Source organism: Tympanuchus pallidicinctus, unplaced genomic scaffold, assembly GCF_026119805.1.
Source record: "Tympanuchus pallidicinctus isolate F22 unplaced genomic scaffold, pur_lepc_1.0 scaffold22, whole genome shotgun sequence".
In the NCBI taxonomy this organism is placed as follows: Eukaryota; Metazoa; Chordata; class Aves; order Galliformes; family Phasianidae; genus Tympanuchus; species Tympanuchus pallidicinctus.
In genome coordinates, this window is record NW_026294739.1 from 9862226 (window position 1) to 9876401 (window position 14176).

At 36.9% G+C, this 14176-nt stretch overlaps 1 protein-coding gene across 2 annotated transcripts in view; it reads right to left on the reverse strand.

Moving 5' to 3' along the window:
• Positions 1-1793: 1793 nt before the first annotated feature.
• Positions 1794-14176, reverse strand: part of PCOLCE2 (procollagen C-endopeptidase enhancer 2) — a 49366-nt gene continuing 36983 nt past the window's right edge. For both annotated transcript variants that reach the window (XM_052686769.1, XM_052686768.1), the window contains exons 5-9: positions 13248-13384; positions 9090-9244; positions 6832-6915; positions 5275-5442; positions 1794-3687 (exon numbers count right to left, since the gene is read on the reverse strand). In XM_052686769.1, the coding sequence (XP_052542729.1) occupies positions 3551-3687; positions 5275-5442; positions 6832-6915; positions 9090-9244; positions 13248-13384 (681 nt within the window). In that variant the 3' untranslated portion in view covers positions 1794-3550. The remainder of the gene's footprint in view (positions 3688-5274; positions 5443-6831; positions 6916-9089; positions 9245-13247; positions 13385-14176) is intronic.

A 14176-nucleotide genomic window follows, 5' to 3' on the forward strand; every position in this document is an offset into this window, starting at 1 on the left:
GTGGCTTCCTGCAGTGCCACCAAGCAGTACCTGAATTAGTTTCAAACAAGCTAGATTGGATTCCAGTAGCAGAATTAGCTGCTTGGCACTCAACGCATTCTGGTTAGTTCTTCTGTGAAGCTGGGTATGTTTGTTGGTGTGCAGCTGTTTCTAAATGCTCTTGTTATGTAAGGCGGTCACTGACACAACTCAAGGCAACTTTTTGTGGTGCGGATTAAACCGGTGGTTCCAGACTTCTTGTTTGCTCCTGGAATATGTACTTGTAAAGTGAAGGATATCATAAGAGGAGGTTTTTTTTCCTGCAGTTCGTTAGAAGTATGACACCTTTCAACTGTTGCATCTTGTTTGAAAGCTGTTGGAAGCTTCCTGTTTTCTTGGATGCTAATCAGTATGGAGTGCTTCATGCTACAGAGTTGATCTTGTCTTATCCTCCAGATTTTCCTAATACAGGTGTATTGAACATGTATTTATCTATCCTAATTTGGCATTTTAATACTGGCTGTTCCAGAATTGGTCCCCAAATGATGGAGCTCTGAGATCTCCCATATGCACACAGAACAGTTCTAGACACATGCAAAGACAAAACTCTTATTTGAACTGGGCTGTCAAAGGCTAAGCAGCAGCAACAAAATGAGGCAAAAAATGTATATACATAAAAATACCCCAAATAGTATTCTAGGTCTTGATCTTACGAATTTCAGCTCCTAACAGATTTAACTGATGAAGGCTTCCTGTGGTTTCATCAAGCTGTTTTTTTTGAGGGGACAAGTATATGTCTCACAGTCCGTTACCTGTCCCTATCAGACCTGCTCCTGAAAAAAACAGAAGCAGGGGCTTACAGGGCATGACATTCGTCCCACCTACCTTGTGTGAGATTGCCAGTTTTGTTTAGTTGTGCCACTGGAGTCTTTCCATAAGTTTCTTTTGCTTTCTCTTACTGACAGAGGAAGTGAAGTCAGCAGCTCTTTTAATCTCTTTTCAAATCTGTTCTTTTAAGCCATGCATCCTACCTGTCATGCCTTAAATGAAGCACTGGTTCTACTAGAATGTGTTGTTATTTAAAAAACAAAATAGTTTGAAGAAGTTGGATTGAATTTCATTGGCTGTAAGATTCAGAATTTCGTTGTACAAACTTCAGTGCAAGTCATGGAAAGACTAAATGCTTTCTTTGAGACTACTGAAAAACTTTGATTGTTCTTTCACATTAATATCTTTTTTGTCTTAAGGGCTTGCTGAATTTAATTTTTCTTTAACATCCTACATATTAAAAAGATGGAAATCTTCATGCTACCTCCATTTACAGCAGGAGGTCAAAAACATTAATGAAAGTCTGACTATTTGATTCTCTTGTTGAAATAGATTATTGAACATCACTACTGTTGAAGTGATTTAGAAATTATATTGTTGTTAAATAATCTTGATTTGTTTGCAGGTTGCAAAAATTCAAGCATATGAAATCCAGTCACTGGATCTGATTTCAAATAGTGTCATTTTGGGAAGTTGCTGGCTCTGTTTTGTGACTGATCCTCCCTTGAGTAAACTGGTACTGCACCGCGCTTCCTGAATCCTGGCTCCTGATTCCTATTCCAGGACTGCTGATGACAGAGCTTTGACTTCTGTAAAGCCTGGGCCTTCCAAACAGGAGCATGTAGCAGGAGGAAATCCATTCTGATTACACATGCACTGAGAGCAGGTGAAGAGAGTGTATTAAAGTGGTTTTCACATATCCTTTAAACTGCATAGTTTGCCAGTCCTGGGAAATATTCTAGATTAATTACATCAAAAAAGTTAAATGGCATTTGGATGTATTTTATTTTGTCAAGGAATTTACAATAGAAGGAGGGTGTTGAGAAGAGCAGGCAGGCAGGAACTTTCTCTGCATACAGTTTTGGAGAGGAGGAGCTGGCTGCCAGACTCTTGCTGCAATGAAAAAAGTTGCATGACAGATGGTCTTGTAATCATAAATAAAAATAGATCATTGTAGTTCCACGCAGTTCTAAGCATGATTTCCACACTGCTTCTCCCCAGGCTGCTGCTGGGAAACACAGGGAGAACAATCAATGTATGAAGCCCCTTAGTTTGGGTAAGAACTGATACTGGAAAACAAGGCCTGCAGTTTGAAAATTACAAAATTACACCTGGTTTATAAATAAATGTTTTTTCTGCAGTGAAATGCTGTTTGGTTCAGTCAGTAAGTCAAAATCTTAGTCTGTAGAATGTGTTTACAGCCCTGCTGAGCTGTTTGACATCAGCTGCCAGCACAGCTTTTTTGTACAGTTGAGCCTCCCTGCAATTCCTTTGTCTTCTGCCTAGCTAGCCATTAAATCTTCACAACGGATGCTGCTGCGTTAGCAAGCTGCACCATGGCAGTACCTCTTGGCATTTCATGTGAGAGTCAGTAATTGCAGGAGAATGGCAATCCCTGTTGCCCTAATTAAATAACCAGCGAGTGCTTCTAATAGGGACTGTATTTCATTGCAGTTTGCTCTGCGTGGTCACAGATTATCAAAAGAACTCTATCGTATTTACACACAAGGAAAACAAATGGATCCATGATTCTGTTCCATTTCATTTTTCATAGTTTCTTGTTTTACCCAATTTGATCAAACTGTTCAATTTCTCAGTATTAATCTTTACCTATAATCTGTTTTTATTCCTTTTTTTTGTTATTCAGCCTTTCATTTTCAGAATAACATCTGACTCTATACAACAGCAAATGTGACAAATTTCTCTAGACATACATTCTGCTATTTACACTAGTGGTGTCAGACTGACTACTGCTGTGTTGTCTTTTCTTTCACAGTGGAGACAAAAATTGAAACTATTTGCATGTGTATTTTACTGCCGCTGAATTAATTACTTCTGTTCTCTTCCATGATTACCTTACAGAATTTAATAGTGACATTACTTAGTATAGCACGGTCATAAGTAGAGAAAAGCATGGTACTGTTGAACAGTTGAAAAGTAAATGCAGGTTCTAGTCAGATCAGTGATTCACTGGCTGCCATGGAAGAAAATTCAGTCCCTTAATCATCAAGAAGGCACAGTGTCAGTCATACTATGCGAGACCCAGAACATCAAAAACACGTAAGTAATAAAAAAATGACTTCAATGTTTAGCCTGCCCTACTTTACACATAATGAACAACTAGTTGGTTTATGATTTAATCTTAAAATATTTTATTAAGCACAGATAATAATGCAAGAATCTATGTAATAAAACAACTTAAGAGAAAAAAGCAGTGTTAAATGAGTTACTATAAATATTGCACTTAAAATTCTTATTTTACATATATACGCCTTAAAAAATGGACAATTATAAATTAACCAAATTACAAATTTGGTGTGTTTCAGATCAGAAGGTTGTGCTGCAGATCTTCAACTTTAAGATTTAGGATTTGTAATTTTGTATCAGGATTGTGCTTTGGTGGCTGAGATGGGAGAAGTGTGGAAAGGGTGACCACAGTCTTAGTGTTTGTGGTTGTGTTTTCATGACTTAAACTAAGTGAAAATTATTTTCCAAGAGAAATGATAGAATGCAGATGCAGAGTTTAGTTATAACATGTTTTGTTTTTCAAGGCATTCAGGATCTTTTGGTTCTTAGTCTTAAAACTCATGACAAAGCTGTTCGGAAAGATCTTGCCTCTGCCGTCTTCTTCTACCTGGCCCATGATGATGTAGTTCAAACCTACAAAAGAGAGTTTGATATTACAGAACAGACCTTTAAGACATGGTTGGGTAAGCAGAATTATCTGTGGTTTATATTCTGTTGCCAATGTCTTTACTGTGCTTTCTTTCCTACCCAAGGCATATATATACTTCCTTATCCATTTTGTACTTACGCAACGAACTACAATTACATAAAAATCAAACAGGATCATGGCTAAATACATACCTATTGTATGGCTAAATACATTGCAGATGTTTTTCAGATTCATTTGACAGTCTGTATTTAATATTAATATTATTTAATATTAATTTGTTTAATAAACATTAGAAATGCAGAATAAACACTGGATCAATTAATTACTAACATCTGGAGATGTTAATTATTAATGATTAATTTTTGGATATTTTCTCATACACTCAACTTGTAGTATAATGCTCTTTAGTCTTTTCATGCCTTTTTCCTTCCTCAAGGGCATAAATACAGTCTAGGAATATAGAGTGGCAGTCAGGTAAGCAAGGTGGGCTTGGTGTGTGATAAGCCCTGACTTTGAGGCAATCAGATGGATTTGAGTGTTTGCATGGCTGAGAAGAGTTAGAGATCTGCAAGGCCTCAGACAGGAAAGAGTCATGTTGTAGGGGGTTAAACAGAAATGTAGAAAGTTTAGATATTATGTAATGGCTATTAAATAATTCAGAGGTAGAATATTTAGGTAGAGAAACTGAAGTGTGTGGTTTGGACCCAATCTGCCTAAAAGGAGACAGTTTGTTCCAAGGATACTCTTCTTTCTCCCAGACAGATGCCTGATTTCTGAAGAAACAAAGGTAAAAGCAAAAGCAAGTTTCTGACAAGGATGCTCACTTTGATACTGCCCACTTAGAAGTAAAATACTTAAGTATCAGCAGCAACAGGGTCTTTTTGGATGCTTATTAAATTATTTTGACTGTTTCCTGCTATGGCTCTATGTTCTCCTGTTCTACCTGTTTACTCAAGAAGCAGACCTGACTACTATTTCATTTCTTGCTTAGTTACTTTAATGAGAGGGTATATTTCTTACAATATGATATAAGTAGCCTTTGTTATAGTTAACTGGAAATCTTTGTTCCACTCCATATAACAGTTTGATAGCTGTAGAAATACTAGCTGTTTGCAGATGTAGAATAGGTAAAGGGATACAGGAAGAGAAGCAGCAGAAGTAGTTACATTTTCATGTGCTGTCACATACTGTTCTTTCAAGTTTAGCGCGATTTTGCTTTTCCTCTCTGAGTAACTGCATGCAATCCAAAATATATACATGCAAAAACAAAATAGAACTGAGTTTCACCTGGGCAAGCAAAATCAGATTTTACTTCATATCACATGAGCTTCTAAAACATCTTTTCAAAGTCCCTTGATCTAAGAAAGCCTAATACTTTATTGCATTCTTAAATTTTATTTATATAAGCCTGTAAGTTTTTTGTATTTTGAATTGATTCCATGTAATACAAGTAGCTGATTATCGAATCAGTTCCTGTAATTTTACTGATATTTGCAGTTGTATTTCAAACTGCAGTTCTCAAAACTGTTGTCTTTTACAAAAACACAAAGCAGTTATTTGGCTGTACTCACCTCTTCTGATGAGAGGACATTGCTTACATACTACAATAATCTTAGCACTCAAATTCTTTCCTGCTTGTTGTATCGCTAAGTTTCCCTCCTTGTATACATTAATGATTGATATTGTTGCATGCAAGCTTCCAGCCCGTGTTGTTGTTGAGATTACAGTTCCAGTTATTACTAGAAGAAATCACATTTGATGCATTTTAATTATTTTTTACAATTTGATGGACCACAGAAACAAGCATATTTGCTCTTAAAAATGATGCAAACAATACTGGAAAGGTGGGTGTCATCAGCAATTTGGCAAGAGGTGAGAAGGAAAGTGATTTTTATTACTCCAGTGCCAAGGGAGAAAAAACAAGTTTTGTATAGTGGCAGTGACTGTCAGCCACAACAGCTGAGGTGTGGTCAGTAAGATTTTTCTTCCTGCTTGTTCTGACATGGGGCAAGCCTGTACTGGTTGTGTATTAAACAAGGCTGATGGTCAAGAGTGGTGAGGAGTTGGTGCTGCAGTGTCTGCATTCTGCATCAGGATGCAGTCACAACCCTAAACTGTTTTTCTAGCAAAATGATGTAAAGCTGCCCCTGCTTTCCTGAAACAGCAGACTACCTCCAATCTCATGGGTTTAGTTATAAAATTAGAGAGAATTAGATTATTAAGTTGTGAGAGAATTGTATGGGAACTGTTGATAATGGCCTGAACCTCTGATTGACCACCTGCGGCACGCAATGAGTCAGCAGTGGGAGCACAGCTGAAGGCAATTCACCTGTGATACCTGAAGGGGTGGAGCCTGACTGTGCCTCTCTGAGATCCCAATTAAGTGCTGACTGCCACTAAGGAAGGATCTCTTTCTGGAGAGAGACCCAGTTTATTGCGAGCCTACAGCACTGGTGAGCATTTTTCATTTATCTTTCCACCACGGTAGTCCTACTTAGCCTCACCTCTGTACGCATATTGTTTCTCCACCTGCTGATTGTACAGGGGATTAAGCTGTTCCATCAAAGATAGTATAAGGTAATAAAGGTTATAAAGGGTCAGAGAAGCTCCCAGTATTAATTTGGGAAATGCCTCTGACGCATAAGAAATTATAAGTGACAATGCCATCCAAATATAGAGAAGGTTGTTTGCTGTATCAGTGATTTGAGCATGGAAAGCAGTGCTTTTAAGCTTCCACGCTTTCTGAAGTCTTAAAAATGTTTTGGGAATCTGTAGGCTGAATTGTGAAATAGCCAGCAGCTATGGCATAAAATGTGGCATAAAATTCCCTGATGACAGACAAATGAGATGACTACAGTAATTGAATCCGTATTTCCTATCGGAAGCTGACCTATATTTAGTGATGTGATTTTTAGAGCAAATATATCTGTTCAGTCATAATGCAGTGCCTCTTTTGGGATTATTTCCAGTGTTTTGATGATAGGCATACTAATGTCAAATACACGTGTAAGAGGATGTAAAAATATCGCCGATACATTAAGGATCATTCGTAACTACATCTGGTAAAACTCCCAGCAGTGTATACATTTCCAAGCAACAATTAATTAAAAAGAAACAAACTTTCTTACCAAAGTTGCTTGAACAATAATTGCTTTCTAGAGTCCCACTCCTCTTACATTTTTGCTGGCACAGGGCAACTGTAGGTTTTGAAACTTTGAAGAACAAAGAAGAAATTAAAAGATATTTTCAAACAAATGCAAGTAGCATGCTTAAAAACATATACATGCGAAGTAAATCTGGTAATACGAGTAGATCTGGTAATATCACAATAATGACGTGTCCCCTTTTTCTGACGTCGCCTCCGCTTCTTTCCATGCATTTCAGCTACGTTGTACATTAATGGCATTATACAGTGGGACTTCTTACAGAACATTCACATTTGATTGTAGTGTGGTCTTAAATGTGCAAGTTGTTAGTGTTGTTGCCTATTGCTCTGGAGCCATAGTAGTCCATTAAAGTCTTATGATATTACGGTAATGCTTACTTCAGAGAAAGCAGGTAGACTTATATCTGAAATTACTGTACTGTGATGAAAGAGAGCAGAGTTCAAATTCCTACCTTTTTTCTACATTTTTTACATTGCTTCGTGATATGTTCTGTATAATTTTGAAAGATGGCATTTTGAAACACAATAGAATGTGTGAAGAATTTAATATTGGAGGCAACAGCTGCTTCACACTGACTTACATTTCCTTTCTGAAGCTGAGTGCTTTGTTTAAAGACAAGTAAATACATTCCCCCCTCTCTCCTTTCCTGCTTACCATTGGAGTGGACGGTAACAGTCTCTGCACTTTATTCAGATTGTTCAAATTATTGGTAAGTTTGAGATGAGAGATGGAGAGATTAGAACAATAATAAACCCAGACAACTTATATAAATGCATTTATTTAAAATAAACAAAAATGCCCTAAAATAGTTGTGAAGAATATCTTTGCTTTATTTTTCTCTAGAAGGAAGTATTTTGCAGAAATCTTACTCAGCCTATTCTTTCTGAAAAAGCTTCTGGCCAATTTTCCAACCAGTTATTATTTATATTTCTGCTTATCTGCTAATGGTATAGATTGGCTCAAAAATAACATTTCTAAAATTTAAATGAATGATGCTGAAATTTTGTCTTCAGTGCAGGTCCACAATGGTTAGATCTTCATATTTGCTATTCTGCCTTTTGAATCTCAGGTTTAATACTTGAACCACACTTAGTGATGTGGGATTTTTGTTGTTGTTTTTGTTTTGTTTCATCTTAATGAGGTCTTCATTTGGTATTCGATAGGCCTCTGTTGAAAGGCTGCAGCGTGAGACAGGTGACAGCCTGGATTAACTGAGACCAAGTGTTGGAAGGAACAACTTTATGAAGTGCTTTATAACAAAAAAGAACTGAATTATTTATTACCAAACTGTCAGTTCCATCAGGATGATTTGCAGTTCACTGTGATTTCATTTTTATACTGCTTTTTAAAATCTATTTTAAATCTATTTCAGTATTTAAGTACCGCAGTTTCTTTGCTTTCTTCTGGAAAGCCATTACTGTCCTGACTTCTGACGTGTTTAAAATACAAATTAGGTTGTGATGCCAAACATCATGAATAATTTGGTTTTGTGCTATAAACTGTATCTTAAACCTCTCATTCAGGTTATGGAAACTTTAAGACTTTATCCCTTCAGAACCTCCGTAATGAGGTAGTTTTGGCAAGGCCTTCAGAGAATCCTCCTTTGATCTTTCATATGTGCTGTTTCATCTTAAATATAAAAGGAGATTATTTTTAGTCTGACATATTTTGTTATAAATTTCTGCCCCTGAACATTTTTGAATAAACACCATTTTGAGAGAAGAGGGTCTGTTGGTAGGATGCTCAGAAAACGTGAAGAGGGCTCAGATGGTTTAAATAGCAATGTTGCTTTATCTTAATAACTAAATGAAGAGAAATATGGCCAAACAAATTGGCTTGTCTGGAAGAACTTTTTTTTAAAATAAAATTATTTATTGAAATATGTGGACCTTCCTATTAAAAAAAAAAAAAAAAAAGTAATTGCTCATTGTTCTGGGGAATTTGGTAAAAGGTGTTTGCTCATCAAAATGCTGAGAAGAGATGATAATATTCTCTTATCTGAAGTAACTGTTACAGTGAACAGGAGAGATTTCCTGTTAATAATATTAAGTAGATTCTACATGCTCTCCTGAGTATATTAATTTTTAATTAATTCCTTCAACATTTTAAGCACTAACAAACCACAAAACTGATTTTAATATGCTTCATGTTACATTTTTCTAACCCTCTCTTTCTGGAATAAATCAGTTTTACAATCAAATAAAGCCAAAAAAACTTACCTGATGTAGCAGGGATTGTTGTGGTAGTAGGTGGAACTGTAGTTGTGGGTAACTTTTTTGGTCTAAATTTATAATGGCCAATAAAACCATCAGCTGTTAGACTTAAATCAGATAAAAACTGAATGAACAACTCATTTCTCTCAGATACAATAGGCCTGGGATGGAAAAACAAAATAACTTCTATTAGATTTAATGTCAAAACCAAAAAAACCATGAATAACATTCTTACACAAAAGAAAAGAGATTGTGCTTTGAGTTTATTTCTGATGTGAATGCAATATCTGCCCCTACTGCTAGAGTACATGCTCCTTTTGCTAACATGTCTGACCCTGATACTGTGACTGTGAAACTCATTCTGTTGACTCATGAAAACCTCTGATTCCTGAGGGTTATGTCAGTATAAATATCTTCAAATTCTTCTGTGTGATTTCATTGCGGACTTCACTTCTGGAATTTCATTCCGTGGGGACAGGTTAATACAGTGAGAAAATATGTTAAAGGAATCCTCAGCATGTAGCAGAGTTGAGTAAATGTTTTTGGGTTTCAGTTCGTTTTTGTTTAATGGAAAGTGTATTATGTATTTGGAAGGTCTGACAGAAATGAATTTGATGTGGAACTCTGAAATTCTTCTAAAACCACTCAAAATATTTTGGGTTGCTACTTCTGTGTGGCTGTATTTTGCCAGAGATTGGATTTTTATTATATTATATTGGAGGCCTTACAGAGCTAGTGGTGTTATTTTGTTAGGATTTGAAATGTCATTAACAAGTGCTTGTCAGCGTATTGGTTTTTAGTTCATAAACTGTAGTACCTGCTGTGATGCTAACTAACTCTGGATGTAGGCTTTGTTGAAGACTTCCACTAGAGAAAATTGTATGGCATGCAACTCTAGCAAAGGAGCACAACGCTCATTCTTCTAAGCATGATTGATTAATATCTGTTAATGCCAGTGTTTTCAAGCAAGACCACATTTTGTTTGGAAAAAAGAAAATAGAATATAAAGGCAGATAGAACTTGAGAGAAAAAAGTGGAAAATGGTTGTAAGATGTATTTTCACTCAAATGACCGTCTTGCTTCCTTCCAGAATTTGTGTTAGTGTTCATGAGCTTCAGGCAGAAGTTCTTCAAAACTTTCCATAACACTTTCTAACTTTATAAAAATTTATGATAAACTCCTTTTTTTTTTTTTTTTCCATTTCCTTTTCAGCAAGTATTACAGAAGTCAGATTCACCCCTAGCAAGCTGACACAAAAGTGCATAATTATCTGAAATTCTGTAGATTTACAGTTACTGTGGTAAATGAACAGACTGTAATTTTCTTACCACAGCACTGATAAAGGCTTTGGTATTAGGAGGGCACTTATCCGCTGTAGGAAAACTTTGGTCCGCTTGCTGAATACTAGATATAAAAAGCCAAACAATCTGAAAAATTTGACCTGCGTATTTTTATAAGCGTCTTTTTTAATCTCAAGTGCTGGTTTTGTTGCTGTTTGTTTGGGTTTTTTTTCTCCTAATAAAATGTTATTACACATACTATTCATTTATATTTCATACTAATTGTAATTAGGAATCAGGTATGTGGTTACATTATATGCTAGCTGCTCTATGATTGGATCTGGGTTCATCTCTGTAACCATCAAGTAAGTTCAAGGTATTCACTTTATTCATACTTAAGTATGCAGTTTCTGTTACAGAATGCCATGTTACATCATTTGTAACCGTTCGTTAGTGAATTTCAACTTGCATAATTGCTGTGTTAGATAGGCAGCTAATATTCTTTATAGAAGGCTTCCTTCATTATTCAGTTTACACAACATGGTTTGCTTTTCTTTTGCTACAGGAGTTTGGTCCATACTGTTTTTCTGGTAAACTATGCTGAGCATTTTGCAGCCAGTGGAAAAACCCCAGGAGACACACTTGATCCTCACCGATTACATAAGTTGTCTATATATTACTCAGCAAGGGAAAGTGATCGTGTTGAAGCTCTGTATTGGATCAGGTTAGTAAGCAGTCCTAAAATTGGCTGTCAGTACACTTCTAACATTCTGTAACAGGAAATCTCATCTCTAAGCTATGTGGCCTGGGTCTGAGCCCAGACTTCTGCCCTTATTTGCCTGTTGCATACTAAAGTCCAAGTCCATACTAAAATGTCTATGTCGTGAAGCCCACTAGAACTTTGGCAGACCAGTGTACAGCTTTGACCTGCTTTGGGGATAGATGCTGAGCCACAGCTGAGAGGTGGTTTAGGAAGCTACTTCTGGCTACCTCTCAGGGATTAACTGGCACTTCTTTCTTCTGCACTGCTTTGTCAGCCAAGATCAGATCCCAATGGTTCAAAATGTACTTGTGCAGCTGGCCTAAGTCTTAGTTGGAAAGAAGCAACTACATTCCAGGGGCTGGAGGCCACCAGCTTCATTTTTAAGGGGTTTTGTTCACTGCTGCCTTCTGAGAATCAAGGGAAGGATAAGATCTTGTGGAGTTCAGTTCTTACCTGCATTGGGAAAAGTCTGCAATGTCACAATTTACATACAGTGAAGCTATACTCTGTGCTCTTGTCTTGTGGACTTCTTAATACTAACTGCCTTGCACGGTCTTCCGCCATCTCACAGCTTTTCTGTTGCAGGCAATATGGAAAGATAGTTCTACTTCTACAGTGAAGTCCTTCCTGCAAACAAGGAAGTGACTGTAACTGCAGCTAACACTTAGTCTCTTGCATTGTTTTGAAGGCCTGAAGTAGCTAGCACCTAAAGAACATTCTTCCAGTAGCACTGTAATGTCAGTATCTTCTCATATTTCAGTATTTAACTGAACTACGAGAAGGCTGCACTGAACTTCAGCCTCAAAAGATGCATCTTTTCCAAAGGGAAACTTATGAAAGTTTAACACCAAAAGCTTAAGGTGGCTGAAGGAAACTGAAGACTATATTTCAGGTACACCCCTACTTACCCTTAATTAAACCATTACCAAATTTCTAATAATTTTTTGTAAGGCTAAGCTTACTCTATTTCTTTATTTCTAGGACTGTCCTGCTATTAGGAAATGATCAAAAATAGCAAGAGTGAAGCTGTTGCATAGAGAAGAAAAGTCTGTAAGAGTTTTGCAGAATGTCTGCCTACCCTCTTGTCTCCAGAGGATATACTGTGTAACCTTAAAAAAAACATCCAACCATACTACAAAAACCTCACAGTAAATCTCAGCCCAGCACACTGTCCCTAGAAAGACTGAGGCATGTACCTCCTTCCCCTATCTCAGTTGCTCTTGGGAATCAAACTAGCTGTCACTTCTGAGACTTAATTCTATTCGCATGCTTACATGAGTTTTACTAGCTTGTATATTCTCTTCGTTCTGTAAAGCTACTCCTTTTTAAATAGCTTAATGGAAGAGGTATGATGTGGAGGAAAAAAACTACAAATTACTAGCCTCATGCAAGAAAATTTATGCACTTCTTAAATAATTATGATCTACTATTGCCAGATCTGTTTATATACTGATGGTGCTTCTGTCTATGTTAGGGGGTGTTTAATGGGGGGAGGCAGAGCCAGAGGGATGATGTTGGGGGTATTTTGGGTGAGATGACAGTTTGAATGGATTGGGGTTATTTTTTCTGAGTGTGGCATCAGCAATTTGGCAACTAAGCTGGTTGAAGCCTATGGTGGTACCCAACATGTTCATGTGTCATGAAGGGCAGTGCTAGCACAAGTGGACGAGCTGGTGAGCAGCCATGGAATGAGCAGAAGTGCGTGGCAGAGGGTAGAATGAAATGGAGTAAAGAGACAAGAGACTGCGGAGGTCAGTTGGATCTTTGCAGTTTGGTATCTGTAATCAAAACACAGTAATGCTAGTATTCAGTTAGCGTTAATGCTGGTATTATATGTACATGCTAATACCAATAGCATTAAAAAGGGTATAATTAGAGAGTGCTCAAATGAGGCTTGAGAGACGGGACAGAACTTGGATTGGAAACAAGGATAGTCACTGACACATGAGGGAAAAGGAAAAACCTGGGGAGAGATGGATATTATTGAGCAACTTCTAGAAATGCAACTGAAGGTAGAAAATGACTTATTGAGGAAAAAATAAAAATCAAAAACCAAGTATAGAACTGTAAGCAAAGCAATACATAGTGCTGTGAAGCTCATAATCGTAGAAAGTTACTTACGCTGGTGGACTGTCTCCACAATACTTCCCAATTCTTTTAGCGTCATTGATTTCCCCACCGTTAAACACAGCAACATAGTCATATCTGCAGTAGTTGTCTCTCTCCACATCAAACTTCTCAAACTTTAATTCTATTAGCTGCAGGGAAAAAAGTGCAAGTAATTTAGTAAGACTTTGATAACCAAAATTTGTTAGTGCTTCTTACACTAAATAGCCTCTTCAGATGTGCTACTGATTCATTTTTGCTATCTATAATAGTGAATTATTCAATCCACCTAATATGGGTTTGATATTTTAATTCATGTAGATTCTCTCCAGTAGAGAAATAGTTCAAAATATGACCTTAATATTCTACAAAGTATTTTGTTCTCAATTTTTATTTGAGAGGTGATGGTCATGAACGGCATTTAAGAGTAGTTCTCTTTACACAAAGAGGAATATAAGAACCTGGAGATAGTTAAGAAAAGCAACCTACCAGTGGGCTTGGTGACCAAGATTTCTGACTTTGTGCCAAGCTAAAGAGCAGATTGCTCAGCAACAACCAAAAAATGTTAAGCTAGAATGAAGATGAGCTCTAAGCATAGGGAACAACACTTTATAGCCACGTGTGGCTCAGTGGCAAACACACCCTTTATCTCTTCTGCTCTCAGCTCTATTTAGGCCTTAACAAAATGGAAACTTGCACTCTGAAGGCATCCGGCTAACTAAGCGTGTTATGAGATGAAGCCTTCAAAATATAAAACAAGACAAAATTAAACATATATTGAAGATCCTCGTGTAAGGCTCATCTGAATATATTCCCTGTGCTGTGAGCTGAATCGAGAACAATTTCTGCTTTTACTAAGCTGAACCAGCTCTGCTTGGTTACCTCAATAACAAACTGAAGTGAAGTTGAAAATGCTACAAATAATGTTAGACTTAAGCTGAACA